The sequence below is a fragment of the Macrobrachium rosenbergii genome, chromosome 51 (assembly GCF_040412425.1).
Source record: "Macrobrachium rosenbergii isolate ZJJX-2024 chromosome 51, ASM4041242v1, whole genome shotgun sequence".
In the NCBI taxonomy this organism is placed as follows: domain Eukaryota; kingdom Metazoa; phylum Arthropoda; class Malacostraca; order Decapoda; family Palaemonidae; genus Macrobrachium; species Macrobrachium rosenbergii.
The window spans coordinates 31,755,888-31,782,787 of record NC_089791.1 but is presented as its reverse complement, the minus strand read 5'-3'; the positions used below and the strand labels follow the sequence as shown (position 1 = coordinate 31,782,787).

At 37.4% G+C, this 26,900-nt stretch overlaps 1 protein-coding gene across 2 annotated transcripts in view; it reads left to right on the top strand.

Annotated features, from left to right (window-relative positions):
- LOC136833290 (uncharacterized) overlaps positions 1-26,900 on the top strand; it is a 289,147-nt gene that overhangs the window by 245,314 nt on the left and 16,933 nt on the right. For both annotated transcript variants that reach the window (XM_067095228.1, XM_067095229.1), the window contains exons 5-7: positions 9,441-9,583; positions 15,799-15,882; positions 26,339-26,468. In XM_067095228.1, the coding sequence (XP_066951329.1) occupies positions 9,441-9,583; positions 15,799-15,882; positions 26,339-26,468 (357 nt within the window). The remainder of the gene's footprint in view (positions 1-9,440; positions 9,584-15,798; positions 15,883-26,338; positions 26,469-26,900) is intronic.

The following is a 26,900-nucleotide window of genomic DNA, read 5'->3' as shown; positions in this document are numbered from 1 at the left end:
AATTGGCAGTAAAAGGTTTGAAAGGCGTAACAGGAGGAAAACCTCAAAGCAGTTGCGCTATGAATCAATTGTTAGGAGAGGGTTAAGGAAAGTCAGATGGAAGAAAGAGAATATGAAAGGAGGTACAGTAAAATGAACGAACAGGTCAGTGTTGTTTCTTCAAGATTTGTCTCCAGAGCTGATGAGAAGAACAGCCCAAGATGCCCAGGACTGAAGAAGGAATAAGAAGGAGAATGTACCCCTTGAAGGGGCAATAAACCTGACCTCTTTCGGAATGGAAGCTTACATGAATCATGGAAAACGGAGGCGAGTAGAAAATTCCCAAGCAAGGTTGCAGAGGGGCAGAAGCGGCCATCCATTGTCGACTGGTGTCCAAGAAACTCTGAACCTGGCGACCCTAGACTGAACAGCTGAAGCAGGTCAGGCTTAGGCTTACTAAAAGATAAAGTTTACTTTCTCTAGAAAAACTCTCTAAAGGTGTTGCTAAGTCATAAAGTTTGCCTTCTGTGGAAAAACTCTCTAAAGGTATTGAAAATTCATAAAATTTACTTTCACTAAAAAACCTTCTAAAGGTATTGATTGCCAAGTCACAAAATTTACCTCCTCTGGAAAAACTCTCCAAAGGTATTGCCAAGTCATAAACCTTGCCTTCTCTGAAAAACTCTCTAAAGGTATTGCCAATCACAAAGTTTACCTTCTCTGGAAAAACTCTCTAAAGGTATTGCTAATCATAAAATTCACCTTCTCTGGAAAAACTCTCCAAAGGTATTGCCAAGTCATAAACCTTGCCTTCTCTGAAAAACTCTCTAAAGGTATTGCCAATCACAAAGTTTACCTTCTCTGGAAAAACTCTCTAAAGGTATTGCCAATCATAAAATTTACCTTCTCTGGAAAAACACTCCAAAGGTATTGCCAAGTCATAAACCTTGCCTTCTCTGAAAAACTCTCTAAAGGTATTGCCAATCACAAAGTTTACCTTCTCTGGAAAAACTCTCTAAAGGTATTGCCAATCATAAAATTTACCTTCTCTGGAAAAACTCTCCAAAGGTATTGCCAAGTCATAAACCTTGCCTTCTCTGAAAAACTCTCTAAAGGTATTGCCAATCACAAAGTTTACCTTCTCTGGAAAAACTCTCTAAAGGTATTGCCAATCATAAAGTTTACCTTCTCTGGAAAAACTCTCTAAAGGTATTGCCAAGTCATAAACCTTGCCTTCTCTGAAAAACTCTCTAAAGGTATTACCAATCATAAACCTGGCCTTCTCTGAAAAACTCTCTAAAGGTATTGCCAATCATAAAGTTTACCTTCTCTGGAAAAACTCTCTAAAGGTATTGCCAAGTCATAAACCTTGGAAAAACTCTAAGGTATTGCCAGAGTCATAAAGTGTACCTTCTCTGAAAAAACTCTCTAAAGGTATTGCCAAGTCATAAAGTGTACCTTCTCTGGAAAAACTCTAAAGGTATTGCCAAGTCATAAAGTTTACCTTCTCTGGGAAAACTCTCTAAAGGTATTGCCAATCATAAAGTTTACCTTCTCTGGAAAAACTCTCTATAGGTATTGCCAAGTCACAAAGTTTACCTTTTCTGAAAAACTCTCTAAAGGTATTGCCAAGTCACAAAGCTTACCTTCTCTGGAAAAACTCTAAAGGTGTTGCCAAGTCACAAAGTTTACCTTTTCTAGAAAAACTCTCTAAAGGTATTGCCAAGTCATAAAGTGTACCTTCTCTGGAAAACTCTAAAGGTGTTGCTAAAAGTTTATTGAAAAGTCACAAAGTTTACCCTTCTCTGAAAAACTCTCTAAAGGTATTGCCAAGTCATAAAGTTTACCTTCTCTGAAAAACTCTCTAAAGGTATTGCCAAGTCACAAAGTTTACCTTCTCTGAAAAACTCTCTAAAGGTATTGCCAAATCACAAAGTTTACCTTCTCTGAAAAACTCTCTAAAGGTATTGCCAAGTCACAAAGCTTACCTTCTCTGGAAAAACTCTCTAAAGGTATTGCCAAGTCATAAACCTTGCCTTCTCTGAAAAACTCTCGAAAGGTATTGCCAAGTCATAAAGTGTACCTTCTCTGGAAAAACTCTAAAGGTGTTGCCAAGTCATAAAGCTTACCTGCACTAGAAAACCAGACACGCAAGCCTACCAGGGTAAACAGAGCCCGTCATGGACTGGCCGGGTGGGAGGCGCCCCGTGTAAACACTCAGTTTCCGCAATACTAAACTGCGCTGAAGTAATTACAATCTCAGCCTTTTATCACTTTTTCATACTACCTTGTTCGGATCAAAGAGGGGCGGCTCTCGACTCACTTTGAGAGCTGTGTTTAATTTTCTCTCTCTCTCTCTCTCTCTCTCTCTCTCTCTCTCTCTCTCTCTCTCTCTCTCTCTCTCTCTCTCTCTCTCTCTAAAGTGGCCGGAAAAAAAATTAAATTGGACTTTTATGACGGAGAATTGCAAAAGCAACCATGCAAACACGTCATTTCGAAAATAAACACAATATCGGGCAAGATTTACCCGGCGGAATTAAAGGTGCGATTTTGTTCGTGAGGTAAAAACCTTTTCTTCTTCCCGTGTTTGTACAAGGACAGTGTTTGAATGGGTGTATGTATGTATATATAAATATACATACATAGTTTCTGTGTTTGTGTAATTTGTAAAAAGTCTTCCATTCCCCCCACCCCGACTCCCCGCGTCCCTCAAGTTCCGCAGGCTTCTTATGATAGATTTAATTTCCTGGCTGAGCCGAAAGAAATATTTGGCCAAAAGATTCTCGATACGTTCACCTCTTCCCTCTTCTTGACTCATTTCCCCTTTTATTTATCGTAAGTGCTCATCTCTTTTTGTTTTTTATTATTATGAAAAAGGAAAAAAAACATAACACTTGTGAAATTTGGTGCCAGACATTTCTATTAGAAAATTATTGGCCAAAATAAATGTGAATCTAGAAAAATATATTTAAAATATTCTATTGCACTGAAAGTCATTTGCTATTTATAGGTAGTTAGTTTATTCTCTCTCTCTCTCTCTCTCTCTCTCTCTCTCTCTCTCTCTCTCTCTCTCTCTCTCTCTCTCTCTCTCTTTCTTCCCCTTGCCCCCGGATCTGTTCGTGTCAGCGGGTCAAGTCAACCATCTTCCCCCTCATGTCCAGTACGACCAGAGACCTAGTCAAAAAATCGAAGAGCGAGAGCCGATGAATAACTCTACGGTTGTTCCACTCCAGAATTCGTGTTCTCTCTGAAATCTGTCTGGGGGCGTTCGTTCCGATATCTCTTCAGCCTTCTTTTCCTCTTTCTTCCGCGTGTTTCTTTTTACCTAATAATAATAATAATGTGAATCTGAATAAAAACTGATTACTTTATAAAATAATAAGTATTCAGGAATTCTCGAGTCCGGGACTCTCCTCTACCGGAATTTTCGAGTATGGGACAACCCTCTGCAGGAATTTTCGATTATGGGACACCCTTCTACAGGAATTTTCGATTGCGGGACTCTCCCCTACCGGAATTTTCGTGTCTGGGAACCCCTTCTGCAGGAATTATTGAGTCCGGGACTCTCCTGTACAGGAATTATAGAGTCTGGGACTCGCCTCCAAAGGAATTATCGAGTCCAGGACTCCTCTGTACAGGAATTATCGAGTCCGGACTTCTGAGGACTCGTCCGGGACTCCCATCTACAGGAATTATCGAGTCAAGGACTCCCCTCTGAGGGAATTATCGATTTCGGGACTCCCCTCTGCAGGAATTATCGAGTCCAGGACTCCCATTTGCAGGAATTATCGAGTCCAGGACTCCCCTCTGAGGGAATTATCGAGTCATGGACTCCCCACTGCAGGGATTTTCGAGTCCGGGACTTCCCTCTGCAGGAATTTTAGAATCTGGGACTCCTTTCTACAGGAATATTCAAGTCTGTGACTTCCCTCTGCAGGAATTTTCGAGGATGAGACTTCCTTCTGCAGTGATTTTCAAGTTCGGGACTTCCCTCTGCAGGAATTTTCGAGCATGGGACTTCCCTTCTGCAGGGATTTTCAAGTCCGGGACTTCCCTCTGCAGGAATTTTCGAGCATGGTACTTCCTTCTGCAAGGACTTTCAAGTCCGGGGCTTCCCTCTGCAGGAATTTTCGAGCATGGGACTTCCTTCTGCAAGGATTTTCAAGTCCGGGACTTCCCTCTGCGGGAATTTTAGAGTCCTGGACGTACCTTCATCAGGAACGGCCCCCCTAATTTATTCACAAGAAATAAGCCGTAAAAGTTTAACGCCTTCTGCGGGAGAAATGTTCCTCTCACCGTGATGGCCATATTTTTAAGTCGAGGATTATCCCTTCATTTTCCTTCTCCTTTTGTAAGCGGAACGTTTTGTCTCTCCTTCTCTTGTCTTTGATCGAAAGTTTTTCCTTATCTTCGCGTTTTGTTTGCTCTTATTTCTTCCGAGTCGAAGATGTTTGAGAATTGTCTTCGTCTTTCTGACTTTTTTTTTTTTTCTTCTGAGTCCAAGATATTTCCTTCGTTTTCCACTACTTTTTATCTGTTCGTTTTGAATGTTTTGTTCTTCATTTTCCAATGCCGGGTTTTCCTGCTTCCTCTGAGAGTTTTCGTCGAAGTCTGTCTTTATTTTTATTATTATTATTATTATTATTATTATTATTATTATTATTATTATTATTATTATTATTATTATTATTATTATTGTGAATAGCAGGTAATGGCAGGTAGAGTATCAAAGATGAAATGAAATAAAGGATGATATTTATTATTATTATTATTATTATTATTGTTATTATTATTATTATTATTATTATTATTATTATTATTATTATTAAACTCCCTAGGAAAGCTATGGTTTTGTAGTTTTCCTTTCTGTTTATTATTATTATTATTATTATTATTATTATTATTATTATTATTATTATTATTATGATAAAATAATAGTAATAATAATGATCATAAATATAGTGCAGTATCAGCCGAGTTTAGTTTTTAGTAATCTTTTATATTATTATTATTATTATTATTATTATTATTATTATTATTATTATTGTAATAATAATAACAATAACAATTAATAATAATAATGCTGTATCACCTGAGATTAATTTAAAGTAATGTTTTGCAATATCAAATATTATTATTATTATTATTATTATTATTATTATTATTATTATTATTATTATTATTATTATTATTATTATTATTATTATTGGAAATAATCATAGAATGCGACAGTGCTAACAATTACGCTAATGGCCGGAAGGCTTCTAAAAGAACGACCTAAATTCCACACATGCTTACAAGCCCGCAGTTTAAATTCAGATAATGCTCGGAGTAAGTTATTCCAGCGGGCTGCGATTATCGCTGGAAATTATCACTGGAAATTATCGCTGGAATGGGGGAGAGGTGGCTCGGTGTAGTGCACGAACGAATGAGCTAACTTAAGTACGTATTTACTGATATACTGTATATATACAGTATATATGTATATATATACATATATAATATATATATATGTGTGTGTGTGTGTGTGTGTGTGTACGTATGTTTAACCACGCATAAACAAGTAAATGTTAGTGTGTAGCCTCAAATCTTGTGAATGTTTAAATACCAATTCTCTGGCGTAAAACTGAAAGCCAGATTGATATATAATAACTCAAGGTTTCTCTTGATTTCCAATCGTTTAACATCAGAAATTATACAAAATATTATTATTATTATTATTATTATTATTATTATTATTATTATTATTATTATTATTCCTTTAACAGCGAGACAGACGAGCTGAAAACTTAAACAGCATTACGTAGGAAAAGATCGTGACAGAATACAATAGGAAAAAAAGATGAAAGAAAACGGAATTTCAGAAAAAAGTAAACAAACCGAAAACCCGCGGATTAAGCACGAAACAGCTGAGCTGTATAGAAAACGGGGAATTGAAAGGTTGGGTGAAAGGGATACTCTAGGAAAATGGACTGGGTGTGATAGATGAGTTTCCTCGCCCTTCCTCCCTCTTCCCTTCCCTTCCTCCTCCATTTTCTCACTTCTTCCCTCTTCCCTTCCTCCTCCCCTTCCCTCCCGGACCCGCTTTAAACGATTCTCTGCCCCCAGGGTGATTCTGCAAAGCCCTGCAGGCCAGCAAAGTGCATAAATCTTTTATTAGGCTTGCGAGAGCGCGTGGGGGGGATTCGGCCTCATAGTTTTACTTCTGATTGCCCGCCTCCCCAGTGGCTCCGTGTCACCGAAAAGCTCTCCTCCAAAGCATGGCCCTCATAAATGTCTCTGGAATATCACCCCGAGTCGTTATAAGCTGAAGATCATGTCAGCGAATCCGGTTGTGTCGGACGAGACGAGCTTACGCTGTAACCCTTAGCGGCCATTTGGGTTTCGTAGTTTCGACAAATCGCACTCGAAGGATTTGTCGACGCGGGTTCGGCGGGCCAAGGGTGACCTCGGGAATATTTCTGAAGTGCTGTTTTTAAGTTTCAGATCTTTCGTCTGTTGGTTTTTGCGACTGCAGGCCTGTCGTGGGTATTTTTTTCCAAGAATGGTTAATTCTTAGTTTTCTTTAAAAGAAAACTATTGTGCCGGCTTTGTCTGTCCGTCTGCACTTAATTCTGTCAGCACGCACTTTTTTTTCTGTCCGCACTTTTTCTGTCCGCACTTTTTCTGTCCGCACTTTTTCAGTCCGCACCTTTTCCTGTCCGCACTTTTTCTGTCCCCCTCAGATCTTAAAACTACTGAGGCTAGAGGGCTGCAAATTGGTATGTTGATCATCCACCCTCCAATCACCAAACATACGAAATTGCGGCCTCAAGCCTTGTAGTTTTTATTTTATTTAAGGTTAAAGTTAGCCATAATCGCGCTTCTGGCAATGATGTAAGATAGGCCACCACCGATGGTTAAAGTTTCATGGGACGCGGCTCATACAGCATTATACCGAGACCACCGAAAGATAGATCTATTTTCGGTGGCTCTGATTATACAGTGTAGCGGCTGTACAGAAATAAGAAGTACAAATTGCGCCGAAGACACTTCGGCGCATTTTCTACTTCTTATGTTTCTTCAATACCTTACTTTTGTACAAAGAATGATGTGATTTTACCAAAGTCTTTTTTTGTATATTGAGTCAATTTCTGTATATTTAGATTATATATATCTTCTCTTTCTTATATCTTCTATTTGTGTACTATTTCAGGATAAATCTCTTATTGATAATATCTTACATATTTTTATATTTTTCGGATTTAGTCATTAATAGCACTTAAGAGCTTCATGCATGTACTCATAATTACTTGACTGACATTGAAAGTTAAAATTTTTAATCCACCTATTACTTTGTTCCTATTTATTATCATAATTTTTAACCTTCCTGCTTCACAGTCTTCATTTTTACCATGATTCTCACACCTTATATTTATTCATTTTTTCCTAAATGTTATCACAATATTCTTTTTTCCTATCACCCTGATTTTTCCTTGGGTATCTAGACCCTCTTATATTTCCGATAATATTTGCTTAAAATGTTTTCGTTAATATCTTGATGAGTCTTATGAATTTCTTACGTTTTCTTACAGTGTAATATCGTTACCAATATTATCACCAATATTTACAAAGCTTTCTTAATATTACTTGAATTTTTGTTAAGGCCATTTTGTAATATACCTTTTTATCGTCATGAAATTCAAGAACTAAGATTTTTTCTCTCAGTTTTGCCATAAACATTCTTATATAATAACATTCACATCCCAGAATGTTGGTGAGAGAGAGACAGACTTGATAATTAGATGAAACAGGTAATGTGTGAGAGAGAGAGAGAGAGAGAGAGAGAGAGAGAGAGAGAGAGAGAAGAGAAAATAGTAGAGAGAGAGACTTGATAATTAGCTGAAACAGGAGGTATAGTGAGAGAGACACTTGATAATTAGCTAAAATAGGAGGTATAGTGAGAGAGACACTTGATAATTAGCTAAAATAGGAGGTATAGTGAGAGTCACTTGGTAATTAGCTAAAATAGGAGGTATAGTGAAAGAGACACTTGATAATTAGCTAAAATAGGAGGTATAGTGAGAGAGACACTTGGTAATTAGCTGAAATAGGAGGTATAGTGAGAGAGACACTTGATAATTAGCTAAAATAGGAGGTATCGTGAGAGAGACACTTGATAATTACCTGAAATAGGAGGTATAGTGAGAGAGACACTTGATAATTACCTGAAATAGGAGGTATAGTGAGAGAGAAACACTTGGTAATTAGCTAAAATAGGAGGTATAGTTAGAGAGACACTTGATAATTACCTGAAATAGGAGGTATAGTGAGAGAGACACTTGATAATTACCAGAAATAGGAGGTATAGTGAGAGAGAAACACTTGATAATTAGCTAAAATAGGAGGTAAAGTGAGAGAGACACTTGATAATTAGCTGAAATAAGGGGTATGGTGAGAGGGACACTTGATAATTAGCTAAAATAGGAGGTATAGTGAGAGGGACACTTGATAATTAGCTGAAACAGGAGGTATGGTGAAAGAGACACACTTGATACTTAGCTGAAATAAAGTCAATGATAAAATCATTGTCGATGCAGAGAACTCAAAAAATTTTACAAATGCAAATTTAACATTTTTCAAAAGGTACTAACATTCACGATGTGAGTGTTATTATTTTTGTGAATGTTTATGACAACATTCAGGATAAAAAATGTTAGTTCTTAAATTGAATGATATTAAACTAAACAAAAAAAAATATTAAAATTCCTGTGATATTAACGTATTTAAGGCCCAATATTCGTGATGTGAATGTTGTTATTATAAGTATGAATGTTCATGACAACATTCAAGATAAAAAAATGTTGATTCTTGACTTTCATGATATTAAGGTAAAGTATAAAAGGTATTAGAATTATAAGAATGCATATTCGACATTTTGCCTGATCTAAAAAATAAATATTTTACCCCATTTCCCAAAAAAAGATTTTTCCCCAATATTCCTCTATAAATATATATATATATATATATATATATATATATATATATATATATATATATATATATATATATATATATATATATATATTCCCCTGATTAAAAAATATATTTTTCCCCAATTTCCCAAATAAATATATATTTTTCCCCCGATTTAAAAGAAAAATATTTTCTCGATTTCCAAAAAGGAAAAAGATATATTTCCCCGATTTCCAAAAAAAAAAGATATATATTTCCCAGATTTACAAAAATAAAAAAAAAAAACGATATATTTCCCCGATTTCCAAAAAAAAATATTTTTCCCCAATTTCCCCCCAAAAAAACATATATTTTCTCTCGATTTAAAAAACATATTTCCCAGATTAAAAAAATTCCCAAAAACTATATATATCCCGGATTTCCAGCCACATCTAACAGCAGTTCTTTTCGTCTCTCTTTCTCCCCGCCCCCACCCCGCTGCAACCCCAACGCCGGATCCATCGCAGGAGAGCCCCTCTCCCCTCCGGAGCTGGTGGGAGCACGGGAGATCTACGAGCCGACGGAGCTGATCAAGATAGGCTGTCAGCCTCGAAGACCCCTCCACCTGGACCACAAACCTACGTTGCAGTGGTTTCTCGAGGGCAGCCAAGTAAGTCGTCCTTCCCCTGTCGAATTTGGGAGAGAGAGAGAGAGAGATTGGTGTATGGATGTGTGGGGAGGATCTAGAAAGGTAGATAACAGAGGCTGAATTTGTGTGCATGAGAGAGAGAGAGAGAGAGAGAAAGAGATAGAGAGAGAGAGAGAGAGAGAGAGAGACTGACTGTGTATGGATGTGTGAGGAAAATGTAGAAAGGTAGCAAACAGAGGATGAATCTGTGTGTGTGAGAGAGAGAGAGAGAGAGAAAGAGAGAGAGAGAGAGAGAGAGAGAGAGAGAGAGAGAGAGAGAGAGAGAGAATGATGAACCTTACTAGAATTGAGAGAGAGAGAGAGAAGAAAAAATGAACCTTACAACCAATTGAGAGAGAGAGAGAGAGAGAGAGAGAGAGAGAGAGAGAGAGAGAGAAATGAACCTTACAACCAACTGAGAGAGAGAGAGAGAGAGAGAGAGAGAGAGAGAGAGAGATGTCGCAAGATGTAAAAGGCCATAAAAAGTAAAAACTCCTTATTTGTTCCAACCAGCAAAGACAGCGAGAGAGAGAGAGAGAGAGAGAGAGAGAGAGAGAGAGAGAGAGAGAGAGAGAGAGAGAGAGAGAGAAAGACAGACAGACAGAGACTGATTGTGTATGTAAGACAAAAGAAGGCAGAGAGATAGATGACAGATGCCGAATCTCTGAGGGCCCGAGAGAGAGAGAGAGAGAGAGAGAGAGAGAGAGAGAGAGAGAGAGAGAGACTGATTGTTGTGTATGGATGTGTGAGGAGAAAGCAGGGAGACAGATAACACAGACGGAATCTATGGGGTGGGGGGGGGGGTCAAGGGGAGAGAGCCAACGGAGAAAGACTTACGGAATGATTCCCATTCCCAGATCAGGGTTGACAGGTCAATTTTGAGTTTGGCACCGTGGAAGGGTCTGATAGGATGGGTGAGAGAGAGAGAGAGAGAGAGAGAGAGAGAGAGAGAGAGAGATGGCCTTTGAATCATAATAAAAAAGAATGGAAAGTTTCAAACATTAGAATTATGAGGCTAATTAAAACACTGGGAGAGAGAGAGAGAGAGAGAGAGAGAGAGAGAGAGAGAGAGAGAGAGAGATGTCTGGTTAACACATTTGAAGACAGACAGCAACTGTATAAAAATTAAAATTACCTATATATATGTAAAGAGAGAGAGAGAGACAGGGGGGTCATTGTATGAAAATTAAATTTACCTATATATATATATAAATATATATATATATATATATATATATATATATATATAATATATATATATATATATATATATATATATATATATATATATGTGTGTAGAGAGAGAGAGAGAAATTGTATGCAAATTAAAATTACCGATATATATGTTGAGAGAGAGAGAGAGAGAGAGAGAGAGAGATCAACCAAACTCTAAACAGCTGTCGTCAAATTGACATGAAAATGTAGTTATAAAAATATTGGAACGATAGATAAAGAAATTTATATCTAGGGAGGAAACATTCACTTCTCACCGACAGCGTCAGCGCGAACCTTATTTGAGAACTCTTGCAAACCTTCACTTGACCTCACGAGTCCAAACTATGGGGATTAATGGGTCACAATGAGGCGTAACAAGCCGGGAGAGTAAGAACACTTTAACATTTTGAAACGTTTAGCGGCCGCAACTTCTCCACCATTAGGTTTTTCGAAGTCTTTGTAGTTGCGAGTAAAATATTCTGTTGTGGGCTTCGGTATTAGCCGACCTTTGCTCTCTCTCTCTCTCTCTCTCTCTCTCTCTCTCTCTCTCGGAATAAGTACTAGCTTAAAAACATCATGCGCTGATGACGTCAGCAGCGACTGATATAACAGCCCGGAGCAATAAAGCGAAAGATTGAAAACAAGGCTTTTTTTGGATGCCAAAAGAGCTTAGTGACTGTGGTCATTCTCTCTCTCTCTCTCTCTCTCTCTCTCTCTCTCTCTCTCTCTCTCTCAAACACAAACACACACACACATTAAAAATTTGAGGTATTTTGCCATGGAGAACCCCTAACCGCTTAAAGGAATCCATTAAAACTGATTATCAGATTTTTGGACTTAAATTTAAAGAATCTCAGATTTTAGGACTTACATTTAAAGAATCTCTGTGTTCTGGTCAGAGCTAGACCTAGATATCGTTATTTCAACTAACGAGCATTTCAGGAAAACGGCACATGCCTGGTGTTCTTGGAAGAAAACGGAAAAGAGGCTGAGTATTTAAATATCTGCAATATTCGCTCCTTTGCATTGGCAGAAGTTTGCAATCTCCTGTTGTCCTGTCAAGTTATTTGACTGGGCTGGCCTTATGCCAGCACAGGCTCTTGCGCCTTGAGGATCAGATATGTATAGGGTAATAGAATTTATATTAATTGTTTTAATTGATTTTTATTTAGACACAAAATCACATTATTCAGTTAAAATCTAAATGTTTAGTTGAGCTTAATTTCATTTGTATGAATTAACAATCAGCTATTTTGAAATGTATTTACAATCTTCTGTCCATTTAATGTATTCAGTCCTCTATTGCACATACATACATACATACGTATGTGCATACATATACACATACTAAAAAATGTCTGAGAATATGACACTTCGAGAAGACGGTCTTGCCTTGATACAGAAACTGGGTAAAATCAGAAACAAAAATAAATAAATTGATATATAAAAAATAAATAAATAATCGATTAATAACAATACAAACTGGCATTTTGAACTGCATAAGAACAAAGACGGGACCAATTAGACTTCAGTTTATCACACTGAAATAAAAAACACACACACATCTAAATTTACATAAACACACACAGTACCCTAGTGACATTTATTTTATTGTCGAGTTCGGCTGCAAAAAAAAACACGACGTGAAAAACATAAACACCTAGGCAGGTCCAAAGAAAAACCCCTAAACACACACACACACACACACGACTCACTCCAAATAAAAACACACTGACACTACATTAACCAAAACATAAAAACACACGCACGCCTCATTTCAAACAAAAACACACGCCACGCATCACATTAACTCAAAACCAAGTACAAAAACACTCTCACAGGCAAGTCTTGCTGCAAATCAAAACACACACACACGTCCCTATCCCCCCAAAAAACACACGTCTTCCTATCAAAAAAAAAAAACATGCGTCCCTATCCAAACAAAAGCACACACTCGTCCATAAAAAACACACAGACACGTCCCCATCCAAACTAAAAAAAACACACACACACACTCCACAAGCTCTCGCAAACTCCCCACCACCATCCTCACGCGAAGCAACACGTAGCTCCCATCCCGTTTTCATTTAGGGGAATGTGCCTGCTTAACAGTTCAACTTTGACCCTTCTGCTCGCGCTGCCATTTATTTAGCTTTAAAAAATAGAAGAAGAAGAAGGTAAAAAAAGACACTCGACATTCACCTGGCTTAACTTTAGCTCTTCATTCTTTTCCTTTTTTTTTTTTTTTGGGGTGGGGGGCGGTTGGACCTCCAGCGAAATTGTTTCCCGATCGCGTAGGACGTGATCGGAATGCCAATAGGCCCCGCAGTTTGAATAACACTCGAGATACGGGTCTGTGTGTGTGTGTGTGTGTGTGTGTGTAGGAGTATCCTGTCATTGTTTCAGGGGCTTTATGGGCACGTGTACACTGATACTCAGATACACAGGTTTTTTTTCTCTCCGGAAGTTTTTTTCTGATTTTTTTCCGAAGTTTTTTCCTGATTTTTTTTTTTTTTTTGAGGTTTTAACTTTTTCCTGGTATGGGTGGTTCCTAGGAAGAAATTTACAGGAGGTAATGTCGTGTACTTTGTTTTTCTGCTGTGGAGAATGTGTGTGTGTATTTATATATATATATATATATATATATATATATATATATATATATATATATATATATATATATATAGTACTGTATTTTCTTTTTATTTGACAAATAGCTATACTATTCCATCGATACTTAGATAATCTCAATGAAAGATATATATATTTTACAACGGAACTTACACAATTTACTAGAAGTATTATGTGGCTACAACTGAAATGTGGAAAATAGTTCGCCTAGTGCAGGTGTGGAGTCTTCTGACCTCCGAATATTTAAGCGAGGAGCAAATTCATTCCTTCTCTCTGCTTCTGCTGCTGCTGACGTCTCCTGAATTTCAGGTGTATCGGTTTTATTTTCTGTTCCCTCGTATTTATTTATTGATCACCTGTTTCCTATAAGTCCTCTCTCTCTCTCTCTCTCTCTCTCTCTCTCTCTCTCTCTCTCTCTCAGGTTGGTTTCCCTCTGGAAGCCCTCTTGGGTTTATGTAAGTTTGTTGACTCTGCAGTCCAGAAGGGTTTTCAGATGAAGATTTAGGCACAGAAGAAGGATATTCACAGTTGTATTAACGTAGTGATAATTCATGAACAAATGCCTATAGCCATACAAAAAATGTTCTAAGTCCCAGGAAAATGTACTGGGAGATATATACAGTTGTATACGCACTGTGATTCTTCATACACAGATTCATATATCCATACAAAAATCTTTTCAAACGAAAATGTTCTTGGTCCACAGGAAAATGTACTGAGAGATATTTACAGTTGCCTACACACTGTGAAAATTCATACACAAATGTCTATAGCCATACAACAAAATGTTCTAAGTCCCAGGAAAATGTACTGGGAGATATTTACAGTTGCATACACACTTTGATAATTCGCACACAAATGTCTATAGCCATACAAAAAAATGTTTTAAGTCCCAGGAAAATGTACTGGGAGATATTTACATTCGCATAAACACTTTGATAATTCATACACAAATGCATATACCCAATACACAAATGCATATACCCATACTAGAAATAAACACGTTTTAAGCCTCCAAAAATATGTACTGAAGGGCAAACAAGGGTTTGGAAAAACTTAGAAACAAATTCCCGGTATGGGGTTAGTGCCGTCAGTGCACCTCACACGGTGCACTGTAGGCATTACTGAAGGTTCTTTGCAGCGTCCCTTCGGCCCCTAGCTGCAGCCCCTTTCATTCCTTTTACTCTACCTCCATTCATATTATCTTTCTTCCATCTTGCTATCCACCTTCTCCTAACAATTATTTCATAATGCAACCTGCGAGGTTTTCCTCATGTTACACCCTTCAGAGCTACCTACTCTCAATTTCCTTTCCAGCTCTGAATGACCTCATAGATCCCAGTGCTTGGCCTCTGGCCTGAACTCTATATTCCATTCCATCCATTCCTTAGAGACAAATTGAAAGAAGGAATTTGAAGAAAAGTCGAGGACCGGGAATCATTTACTAGAGACCAGCTATTCGCCCAAGAGGAAATAGACAATTCTCCATGAATATGAACGACGAAAAAATTGAGCTTTTGAAAACCTGACGGTGGTGAAGCCGAGGTCTAACCTGAGAGGTGGAGGGGGCCCTCGAAAAACAGAATAAATAAATAGAAAACGCTACGGAGTGAGAAAGAGAAAGTGTTTTTGCTAGGGGATATTGGCGAGGTGTCCTGACTCACGGAAATAGAAGTGCTCGAACTGAACGATACAAAATAAGTCCTTTTTTTTTTTTTTTTTTTTTTTTATTGATGATTTCAAGACGATTATAATGTTGTGTATATATGTATATATATATATATATATATATATATATATATATATATATATATATATATATATATATATATATATATATATATATATATATATATATATATATATATATATATATATATATATATATATATTATATATATATATATATATATATATATATATATATATATATATATATATATATATATATATATATATATATATGTTTATATATATACATTATTTTTAAGTAATTCTCTCTCTCTCTCTCTCTCTCTCTCTCTCTCTCTCTCTCTCTCTCTCTCTCTCTCTCTCTCTCTCTCTCAGAAGATCTTCTGAACTCTCAAAAGAAAAAAAATTAAAAATAACTCACTACTTGGGACGATCTCCTGAATTCTCAAAAGGCAAAAGTATTAAAAGATTAACCCACTATCTGGAACGATCTTCGGAATCCTTGAAACAAAAATATTAAAACAGTAAATCACTATCTGTGACGATCTTCTGAATTCTCAAAAGACAAATGGAAGGAAAAAAAAGTTAGAGACAATCAGGAACTTTATTTGGGAGAAAATCTTTCCACCTGTGATCTTGAAATGTTATCTATTTTTCAGGTGGAGTCAGAATGGGTGACACCTTATGGCAGCGAGTTGCGACAAGGTTACTCCGGTCTCTCGCTCCACGTCCCGGGAGAACAAGTAAGTCTCTCTCTCTCTCTCTCTCTCTCTCTCTCTCTCTCTCTCTCTCTCTCTCTCTCTCTCTCTCTCTCTCTTTATAAATTGATAATTTTTATGTGTCATTTATCTGTCACTTTCTTTTCCTTTCCTAACTTGTTCTCCCCTTTTAGAATTGGGTTTAACTCTCTCTCTCTCTCTCTCTCTCTCTCTCTCTCTCTCTCTCTCTTATAGATTTGACAACTTTTTATGCGTAATTTGTCTCTTTCTTTTTCTTTCTTAACTTGTTTTCTCCTTTTAAATTTGGGCTTAACCTCTCTCTCTCTCTCTCTCTCTCTCTCTCTCTAAATCTTACTTCTTCTGTCTGTGTTATCATTTGCTCTTCTTTTTCTTTCTTAACTTGATTTTTTTCCTTTTAGGATTGAGTTTAACTCTGCTCTCTCTCTCTCTCTCTCTCTCTCTCTCTCTCTCTCTCTCTCTCTCTCTCTGCAAGGTACTTCTTAATAATAATATAACTTGAATCCTGAAATTTCTGGCACTGTTTGGGCGGAGAGTTCGTGGAAATAGAAAAACGTGACGTTTCTGTTCTTTTTAATTATCTATTTTCTTCCTATTTTCACTTTTGGCTACTTCTATTTTCCTCCTAATTTCATGTTACGCATTTCTGTCTTTTCCTCGTTTTATTCTTCCCCCAAATTTATTGCTGCGTGTTTCTCTATTCCCTTTTTTCTCTCTTCCTTTTCCGTATCTCTATTTTCTTCCTGATTTCACTTTGTGCATTTCTATTTTCCCTCCTAATTTCATTTCACATATTTCTGTTCCTTTGTTTTCTTCTTCCAAATTTCTTGCTTCGTATTTTTCTATTCCTTTTTTTCTCTCTTCCTTTCCCGTATCTCTATTTTCTTCCTAATTTCACTTTGTGCATTTCTGTTTTCCATCCTAATTTCATGTCACGTATTTCTGTTCCTTTGTTTTTCTTCCTCCAAATTTCTTGCTTCGTATTTCTCTATTCCTTTTTTTTCTCTTCCTTTCCCGTATCTTTATTTTCCTCCGAATTCTCGTTGCGTATTTGTAATATCTTCCCAGTTTACGTTGTACACTGCTGTCCCTCAGTGTTTTAAAAATCTATGCATAATCAAAATAAAACCCATTTCCCATTTGACTTGCAACCCACTGCAGCTGAATAATTACTAGGTACCAAAACCACTAAGTCCATAGAATGAGTAAACTTAAACAGCACTAGCTACGTTATACACTTCCACAGAAGGCTCACTAGCAGGACGTTTGCCCCCACAAAAGACACATTTGTGTTGGCCCTTCTTTCCAAAACCTTTATAATATATCCGTACATTCTTTTCTAAGTCATTTTCTGTGTGCACATATGCGTGGATGTGTGTATCACATGTGTGCGTGTGTGTGTGTCTACGTGTATCTATGTGCTAAAGCAGACTCGCGCATGCGCGCGTACGCACTCAAGCGCAACTTTGAAATTGGCTGTATATCAGGCCATCGTACCTCGTAGCTACTTCGTATAACGTCCGCCAGGTCGATTAGAATTGACCTTAAGGAAATGGCATTCAGCCGAAACGACCCAGTACCCTGACAATGGGACGCCTCGGCCCGTGTTTACGTTGGAATCGGACCCGTTAAAACCCTTGTTCAATACCGTTATTGCTCTCTCAAGGTATCCGTTTCAGATTGGGAGAGAGACCGCCTAATATTGTGTCGGTGTTTTGGGACGCTCGATTCCTTCCACTTCCTCGCGCGCGTTTGCGAGACGCGGTGCGTCTGTTATCAGTTCTTGGAACGTTTCCGGGTGAATGTTTCCTAGATGCAATGTGGTCTTTCTTTGGAACGTTTCCAGGTGAATGTTTCCTAGATGCAATGTGGTCTTTCTTTTGGAACGTTTCCGGGTGAATGTTTCCTAGATGCAATGTGGTCTTTCTTTGGAACGTTTCCAGGTGAATGTTTCCTAGATGCAATGTGGTCTTTCTTTTGGAACGTTTCCGGGTGAATGTTTCCTAGATGCAATGTGGTCTTTCTTTGGAACGTTTCCGTGAATTTGTTTTCCTAGATGCAATGGTCTTTCTTTGGAACGTTTCCAGGTGAATGTTTCCTAGATGCAATGTGGTCTTTCTTTTGGAACGTTTCCGGGTGAATGTTTCCTAGATGCAATGTGGTCTTTCTTTTGGAACGTTTCCGGGTGAATGTTTCCTAGATGCAATGTGGTCTTTCTTTGGAACGTTTCGTGAATGTTTCCTAGATGCAATGTGGTCTTTCTTTTGGAACGTTTCCGTGAATGTTTCCTAGATGCAATGTGGTCTTTCTTTGGAACGTTTCCAGGTGAATGTTTCCAGATGCAATGGTCTTTCTTTTTGGAACGTTTCCAGGTGAATGTTTCCTAGATGCAATGGTCTTTCTTTTGGAACGTTTCCGTGAATGTTTCCTAGATGCAATGTGGTCTTGCTTTTGGAACGTTTCCGGTGAATGTTTCCTAGATGCAATGTGGTCTTTCTTTTGGAACGTTTCCGGGTGAATGTTTCCTAGATGCAATGTGGTCTTGCTTTTTGGAACGTTTCCGTGAATGTTTCCTAGATGCAATGTGGTCTTTCTTTTGGAACGTTTCCGGGTGAATGTTTCCTAGATGCAATGTGGTCTTTCTTTGGAACGTTTCCAGGTGAATGTTTCACTATGCAATGTGGTCTTTCTTTTGAACGTTTCAAAATGAATGTTTCCTAGATGCAATGTGGTCTTGCTTTTGGAACGTTTCCGTGAATGTTTCCTAGATGCAATGTGGTCTTTCTTTGGAACGTTTCCGAATGTTTCCTAGATGCAATGTGGTCTTGCTTTGGAACGTTTCCGTGAATGTTTCCTAGATGCAATGTGGTCTTTCTTTGGAACGTTTCCGTGAATGTTTCCTAGATGCAATGTGGTCTTTCTTTGGAACGTTTCCAGGTGAATGTTTCTAGATGCAATGTGGTCTTTCTTTTGGAACGTTTCCGGGTGAATGTTTCCTAGATGCAATGTGGTCTTTCTTTTGGAACGTTTCCGGGTGAATGTTTCCTAGATGCAATGTGGTCTTTCTTTTGGAACGTTTCCGGGTGAATGTTTCCTAGATGCAATGTGGTCTTTCTTTTGGAACGTTTCCGGGTGAATGTTTCCTAGATGCAATGTGGTCTTTCTTTTGGAACGTTTCCGGGTGAATGTTTCCTAGATGCAATGTGGTCTTTCTTTGGAACGTTTCCAGGTGAATGTTTCCTAGATGCAATGTGGTCTTTCTTTGGAACGTTTCCAAAATGTTTCCAATGTGGTCTTGCTTTGGAACGTTTCCGGGTGAATGTTTCCTAGATGCAATGTGGTCTTTCTTTTGGAACGTTTCCGGGTGAATGTTTCCTAGATGCAATGTGGTCTTGCTTTTGGAACGTTTCCAGGTAAATGTTTTCTTGATGCAATGTGGTCTTGCTTTTGGAACGTTTCCAGGTGAATGTTTTCTTGATGCAATGTTGTCTTTGTTTGGAATGTTTCCAGGTAAATGTTTGGTAGATGTAATGTCGTTCATCTTTGGAACGTTTCCAGGTGAAGATTCCTAGATACAATGTTGTCTTTTTTGGAACGTTTCCAGGTAGAGATTCCTGGATACAGTGTGGTCCTTCTTTGGAACGTTTCCAGGTAAAGATCCCTAGATACAATGTAGTCCTTCTTTGGAACGTTCCCAGGTAAAGATTCCTAGATACAAAGTGGTCCTTCTTTGGAACGTTTCCAGGTAAAGATCCCTAGATATAATGTAGTCCTTCTTTGGAACGTTTCCAGGTCAAGATTCCTAGATACAAAGTGGTCCTTCTTTGGAACGTTTCCAGGTAAAGATCCCTAGATACAATGTAGTCCTTCTTTGGAACGTTTCCTGGCAAAAGATTCCTAGATACAAAGTGGTCCTTCTTTGGAACGTTTCCTGGCAAAAGATCCCTAGATACAAAGTGGTCCTTCTTTGGAACGTTTCCAGGCAAAAGATCCCTAGATACAAAGTGGTCCTTCTTTGGAACGTTTCCAGGTACATGAGTCTGTAGCCACCGTAAGTGGATCACGCCGAATTTAGGATAAAATAAAATATAAAAAGAAGAAGAAGAAGAAGAAGTTCCTCGTCGCCCCAATTCGTCTCTTGATTCGAAAGACGCGAAAACCAGAGGTACTTCTCGCTCTCCGCCTCGCATATTCTTCTGGGACAACGGAGGAGAACTGATGTAAGATTAAGATTCCGAAGGCGAAGGGCGTGCGTGCGTGCGTGCGTGCGTGCGTGCCCCCGCGCGCGTAATTCCAGCCTTGCAAGCAATTGGCGCCCGAGTTGTTTTAATTAGAAAGACTTAATTTGAGAAAGTTTGCATCGCCCCTCAGCTATGCAGATTGGGACGTGGCTTGACAGTTGTATGTGAGTGTGTGTGTGTGTGTGTGCGCGTGTGTGTGTGTAACTTTGAGGTGTGAATGAGAACAACTTTATCTTCTCCCCTTCTCTCTCTCTCTCTCTCTCTCTCTCTCTCTCTCTCTCTCTCTCTCTCTCTCTCTCTCTCTCTCTCTCTCTCTCTCTGTGGCAAGCTCAAAGTTAAACAATGAAAGGAGGAATAAATGTATACTGGTATATGTATATATATATATATGTATATATATATATATATATATATATATATATATATATGTGTGTGTGTGTGTGTGTGTGTGTGTGTGTGTTTGTGTGTATGTGTGTCTGTGTATGTTTGTAACTTTCCCAATTAACTCCACACAAATCATACAAACATATACAAGCGAAGATTTTTTTCCCCAACGCTTCCTCGCATTGGGACTAATAGTTTGGGAAAATCCGTAATCCCCGGAAATCTCATTTCCCGGGAGTGAGGTACGGATTTTCCTCCTCCCCACAAATCCCCTCCCTAAGACCTATCCCCACACCCTGCAATCTCCAGAAATTTCCCCAGAAATATCCCCACACCCTGATGTCCTCTCAGCCAGTCCAAGAATCTTAATCCCTAATATTCCTAGGTCTCTGTTACTGTTCTCCAAGCCAGTGGTTCCTAACCTTTTTCAATGTGTGCACCCCCTTTTAAATCAGGAGTCAGTTCTCGCACCCCCTGAATTGCTGAAATAAAAAAAGTTAAAATAATAATAATAATAATAATTATTATTATTATTATTATTATTATTATTATTATTATTATTATTATTATTGTTGTTGTTGTTTAATAAAATTCCACAGTTATATAATAAATATATTATTATTATTATTATTATTATTATTATTATTATTATTTTATGTTATTTTTATTTTTTTTATTTTTTTTGCAGAAAAAAATAAATTAGTTATATAAAGATATACTTTGCTTTAACTATTCCTAGGCATCCTCGCACCCCTTAGAAACAGGCTAGGGGGTGCGAACACCCCTTCTGAAGAACCACTGCCCTAAGCAAACTCCTCTCTCTCTCTTTTATTCTTAATAGTTTCCTTTGCGTCCTCGTCACGTCCTTTTTTTTTTTTTTATTCTCATAGGCCTCATTCCATTCGAGGAAAGCAAGGTACTTATTCCCCGAAATTGCGGTTTTGATGATAAAGACGCATCCTAGGGATTTTCCCCTAATGGGTTGTGGAGGGGGCACACGTCTGGGGAAAATTCCCCGAAGGCAGACCTTCTTCTTCTTGAGAGTCCTCAGTTTTGTCTAGTTTTCATTCCCGGCGTCTTTTGTATGATCCGCATGGACGAGTAAGGCATGCTCTCTCTCTCTCTCTCTCTCTCTCTCTCTCTCTCTCTCTCTCTCTCTCTCTCTCTCTCTCTCTCACGGAGTGTAGAAAGGAATAAAAAGCAACATTTGGAACATGGTTCATTTATTTTTGATTACCGAGAGAGCTTACAAGGGCATGAATGTTGTTCCTCAATATTTACTCACAAGATCAATGATATTTTTCCTTGATATTTACTTACAGGGTCATAGATATTTCTCCTTAATATTTACTTACAAGAGCATAGATATTTTTCTTTAGTATCTATTTACAAGAGCATAGATATTTTTCTTTAGTATTTATTTACAAGAGCATAGATATTTTTCTTCAGTGTTTATTTACAAGACCATAGATATTTTTCCTCAATATTTATTTACAAGAGCAAAGATATTTTTCTTCATTTTTTATTCACAAGAGCTAAGATATTTTTCTTCAATATTTATTTACAAGAGCATAGATATTTTATATGTCTATTTACAAGAGCATAGATATGTTACTTCAATATTTATTCACAAGAGCATAGATATTTTTCTTTAATATTTATTTACAAAAGCGTGGATATTTTTCCTCTGTTTATTTACAAGAGCATAGATAATTTTCTACAGTATTTATTTACAAGAGCATAGATATTTTTCTTCAGTATTTATTCACAAGAGCATAGATATTTTTCTTTAATATTTATTGACAAGAGCGTACATAGTTTTCTGTAGTGTTTATTTACAAGAGCATAGATATTTTTCTTCAGTATTTATTTACAAGAGCATAGATATTTTTCTGTAGTATTTATTTACAAGAGCATAGATATTTTTCTTCAATGTTTATTTACAAGAGCATAGATATTTTTCTTCCGTATTTATTTACAAGAGCATAGGTAATTTTCTACAGTATTTATTTACAAGAGCATAGATATTTTTCCTCAGTGTTTATTTACAAGAGCATAGATATTGTTCCTCAACATTTACTTAAAAGAATATAAATTATGCTCTTCAATATTTACTTACAAGAGAATGAATATTGTTCCATAACTTATTTACAAGACCATAGTTATTGTTCCTCAACATTTACTTACAATAGCATGTATATTGTTCCTCAACATTTACTTACAATAGCATGTATATTGTTCCTCAACATTTATTTACAATAGCATGTATATTGTTCCTCAATATTTATTCATATTTACCGAAAGATCATGACATATTCTCCCACTGAAAGTGAATATTCAATCTCTGCCAAATATCAGGTTTCATGAATAGCCGAAAAACTCGCCACAGCCTGTCGTAACAGACGATCCGCTATAAGCCTTGGAATAACTCTCTCTCTCTCTCTCTCTCTCTCTCTCTCTCTCTCTCTCTCTCTCTCTCTCTCTCTCTCTCTCTCTCTGAAGATATTCCCTCCATGCAGGAAAAATGAGATGGCTATAAAGTAGCTGTGGGGAAAAAGACTACAAAGGAATATCACCTGAGAGCAATATTTCAGGTGGAGTGAGAGGTGATCCCTCAGAGGAGCGCCTTGGCGGGAATTATCACCTCGCGTCCTCCTCCTTCCTCCTCCTCCCTCCTCCTCCTCCTCCTCCTCCTCCTCCTCCTCCTCCTCCTCCTCCTCCTCCGAGGGGGGAGGAGTGAGTAGGACATCATTCGCGCCTCGAAAAGGGCCTGCCTGTTTTGGAGTCTTGCATCGCGACGCGAAGTTGTGGGTTTTTCTTTTTTTTTTAAAGTCTCATGACGCAAAGTTGTGGGATGCTGAGATGGATTTTTTTATATTTTTTAATCCTGGCTTACGACGCTGAAGTGGTTGGCGTCACTGGGGGAAATTGGTGCTTTTCCACCTGACGAAGGCTTTGTGTCTTGCTGAGTAGGTTATTATTATTATTATTATTATTATTATTATTATTATTATTATTATTATTATTATTTGAAGGGAGCAGACCCTCTTTTAAACAGGTCTTATTAAAAAGGATGGCTGTATTATAAATTCGCATAATACAGCCATCCTTTTTAATATTATTATTATTATTATTATTATTATTATTATTATTATTATTATTATTATTATTATTATTATTATTATTATTATTATTCGGAAGATGGACCCTATACTTATGGAACAAGCCAGCCACTGGAGCCATTGACTTGAAATTCAGGCTTCCAAAGAATATTATGATATTCACTAGAAAAAAGTAACAGAAGGGAATGGGAAATATAGAAAGAAGAGACCACTTATTAAAAAAAGAAAGCTTTCACATATACTCCTTGGTGTCAAATGTGTGTACGTGTGTATGTATCAGAGGTATTTTTCCAATAGTTCCGACCTGTCACTAAAATAAGAACGTTTTCATCTAAGTCTGTAGAAATGACTACGAAGCATGGATATCAAATCCGCTGCCTCTTTCAGAATTGTACCGATTCTTCAGATATACTGTACTTTCTCTCATTTGAGTTCGCCCTTTGGTGAGACTTCCCTCCTCAGCAGGTTCTGTGCAAACAGAATCTCTTCTGAACTGAGCGGACAAAGGAATAACGCTACACCAGTGGTTCTCAACCTGGGGGCGGGGGGGGGGAGCCTCAGCAATTTCCAGGGGGGGAGCGAGCCCTAGGGGGAAAAGTCAACCTGGGGGGGCGCGTCAGCAATTTCCAAGGGGGAGCGGGGGGAGCGAGTCCTAGGGAAAAATAAAAAATTCTAAACTTATATTCGTTATTCTCTTAACAAGAGTCGCTAAGAAGCAGTGTTAAGTATCTTGCTAATTCATTCCTAAAAGAATAAAAACGCCGTTTCTCTTGCTCTTTTTTTTTCATTTTCCTTTAAATCTGGGAGGGAATTTTACTCATAGATGCAAGGAGGGGGGTGGGTGGAGGGAAGGACCAACTCTTAGAGGGGGCGTGGTAATAAAAAGGTTGAAGACCCACTGCGCTGCACAATCTGAAAATTTTCGTAAGCATATCTGCTACAGTGACAGCAGCAGATTCAGAACCCCTGTACATCAGGAGAGAGTAGAGGCAAGATCAGTTAAGTTTCCCGTTTTCCTTATTATTTTTTTTCAAATTATGCAGTTCATATACGATTTCGTTTTGGAACTGGAATTGGAATATAGAATTTAGGCCAAAAGCCAAAGCGCTGGGACCTATGAGGTCATTCAGCGCTGAAAGGGAAATTGACAGTAAGATGGTCTGAAAGGTGTAACAAGAGGAAAACCTCGCAGTTGCACTGTGAAACGACAGTTAGAGAAGGTGGAGGGTCTGACGGAAGAAAGAGAACATGAACGGAGGTACATTAAAAGGAATGAAAGAGGTGGCTGCTAGGGGTCGAAGAGACGCTGCAAAGGACCTTAAGTAATGCCTACAGTGCACCATGTGAGGTGCAATGACGGCATTACCCTCCCACGGGGATTTCGATTTGGAGAACCGAGAACGGAATGTATAATGAAATGCTGTAACTTTGGTATCAGTAATGAAATCTGGGAAGTACATACCGTAGACTTTATATATTCCCATTTCCTTGCCTGCAATGAAATGTGGGTAGTAAATACCGTAGATTTGCTTATATTAAATATTTCACAGAATAATGCTTTGCAATAAGAGGAATTATTTTAGTAACGAAGAAATGGCATCGGTTACCTTGGAGCTTATATGCTATACCATTTACTCAGGTTATGAAATCATGATGACCTTTACAGTGTAGTTTTAATTAAAAAATCACGACAGTGTGCAATAATATAGAGGCAGCTATTACATCAGAGTTTATAGTCTTAAGTCCTTATATCCTTTACTAACTTGAGTGCTGTATTCATTAACTGCTGAAGTTATTGTGTACAAAAATACCTTGCAAGATAAATAAATCACAAATCCAACAGTTTTGGATGAATAACAAAACCTTTCTTTTCTTGTATTTTGATTTGGTGATCATTCTGTTCCCTGAAAGTTACCTTCATAATGTTGTAGCCTTTTTTGACATTTAAATAATAATAATAATAATAATAATAATAATGATAATAATAAATCTTCATTACCACTTTCAGTATAAATGTCCCTTACACAAAAGCTTCAAACGTAATCCCATTCTAGTTTCTAACTCTTCTTCTTCTTCTCCTTCTGGGAAGGATATTAGCAACAGCATCAAACGTAATCCCATTCTAATTTTTCCCTCTTCTTCTTGAGAATAATAATAAATCTTCATAAATATACGTATCCCCTTACACCAAAGCATCAAAGGTAATAGTATTCTAATTTCTAACTTCTTCTTGTTCTTGATAATAAAAATCAATCTTCAATGAAGTATAAATGTCCCTTTACACAAAAGCATCATAGCTAGTACTATTCTAGTTTCTAACTCTTCTTCTTCTTGATAATAAAAGTAAATCTTCCTTAAATTGGAACTTCAAAAGTTCAAGCGAAGATGCAATGCATTACTACCCTAACGTTATTCTCCTTGCATTTTATTACATTTTATCTATTTATTAATTTATTAATTTATTTTTTCTTCTGAATAGGTGAGATCTCTTCACTCTATATTTTCTTCACCTTCTCTTACTTTCTAATAAGCACCATAATATTCTTGGGAAGCTTGAATTTCAAGTCAGTGGCCCCTTTGGTGGACTTCTTGTTCCACATGAATAGTGTTCATCTTCTGAATAATAATAATAATAATAATAAACGTTACTTTACACCAAAGAATCAAGAGTAGTCCCATTGTGATTTCTAACTTCTTCTTCTCTTTCTGGAACAGATTTTAGCAGCTGGCGGGAGCTTGCAAGCAGAGTGCCGCCTGACACTGGGTCCTCACACCCTGAGCACCTACAAGACACTCAGAGTGAGAGTCAGGATGATATCTTACGTCGAGAACTACCATTCTTCGGGTAAGGAAGGAATTCACGCTCGTTTCTCGTTGCTCGTAACAGACTCGCTGTCGTTTATATTTCTATACTTTTTGTGCCTTCATTAAGCAGTTGCGTTATTCTTGGTTTTATTTTTATTTTGACTTTTCTTTGTTAAGCAGTTCTGTTATTCCTGCTGGTTTATATATTGATTTTTCTTCGGTACTTTATTAAACAGGTGTGTTAATCCCGCTTATTTTTATTTTAACTTTTCAGTACTTTATTAAGTAGGTGTGTTAATCCTGCTATTATTTTAGCTTTTCAATACGTTATTAATCAGGAGGTCACTTAATCCTGCTTCTATTTTTATTTTAACTTTTCATTACTTTATTAAGCAGGTGTGTTAACCTTGCTTTTGTTTTTATTTTAACTTTTTAATACCCTAATCAGCAGGTCTGTTAATTCTGCTTTTTT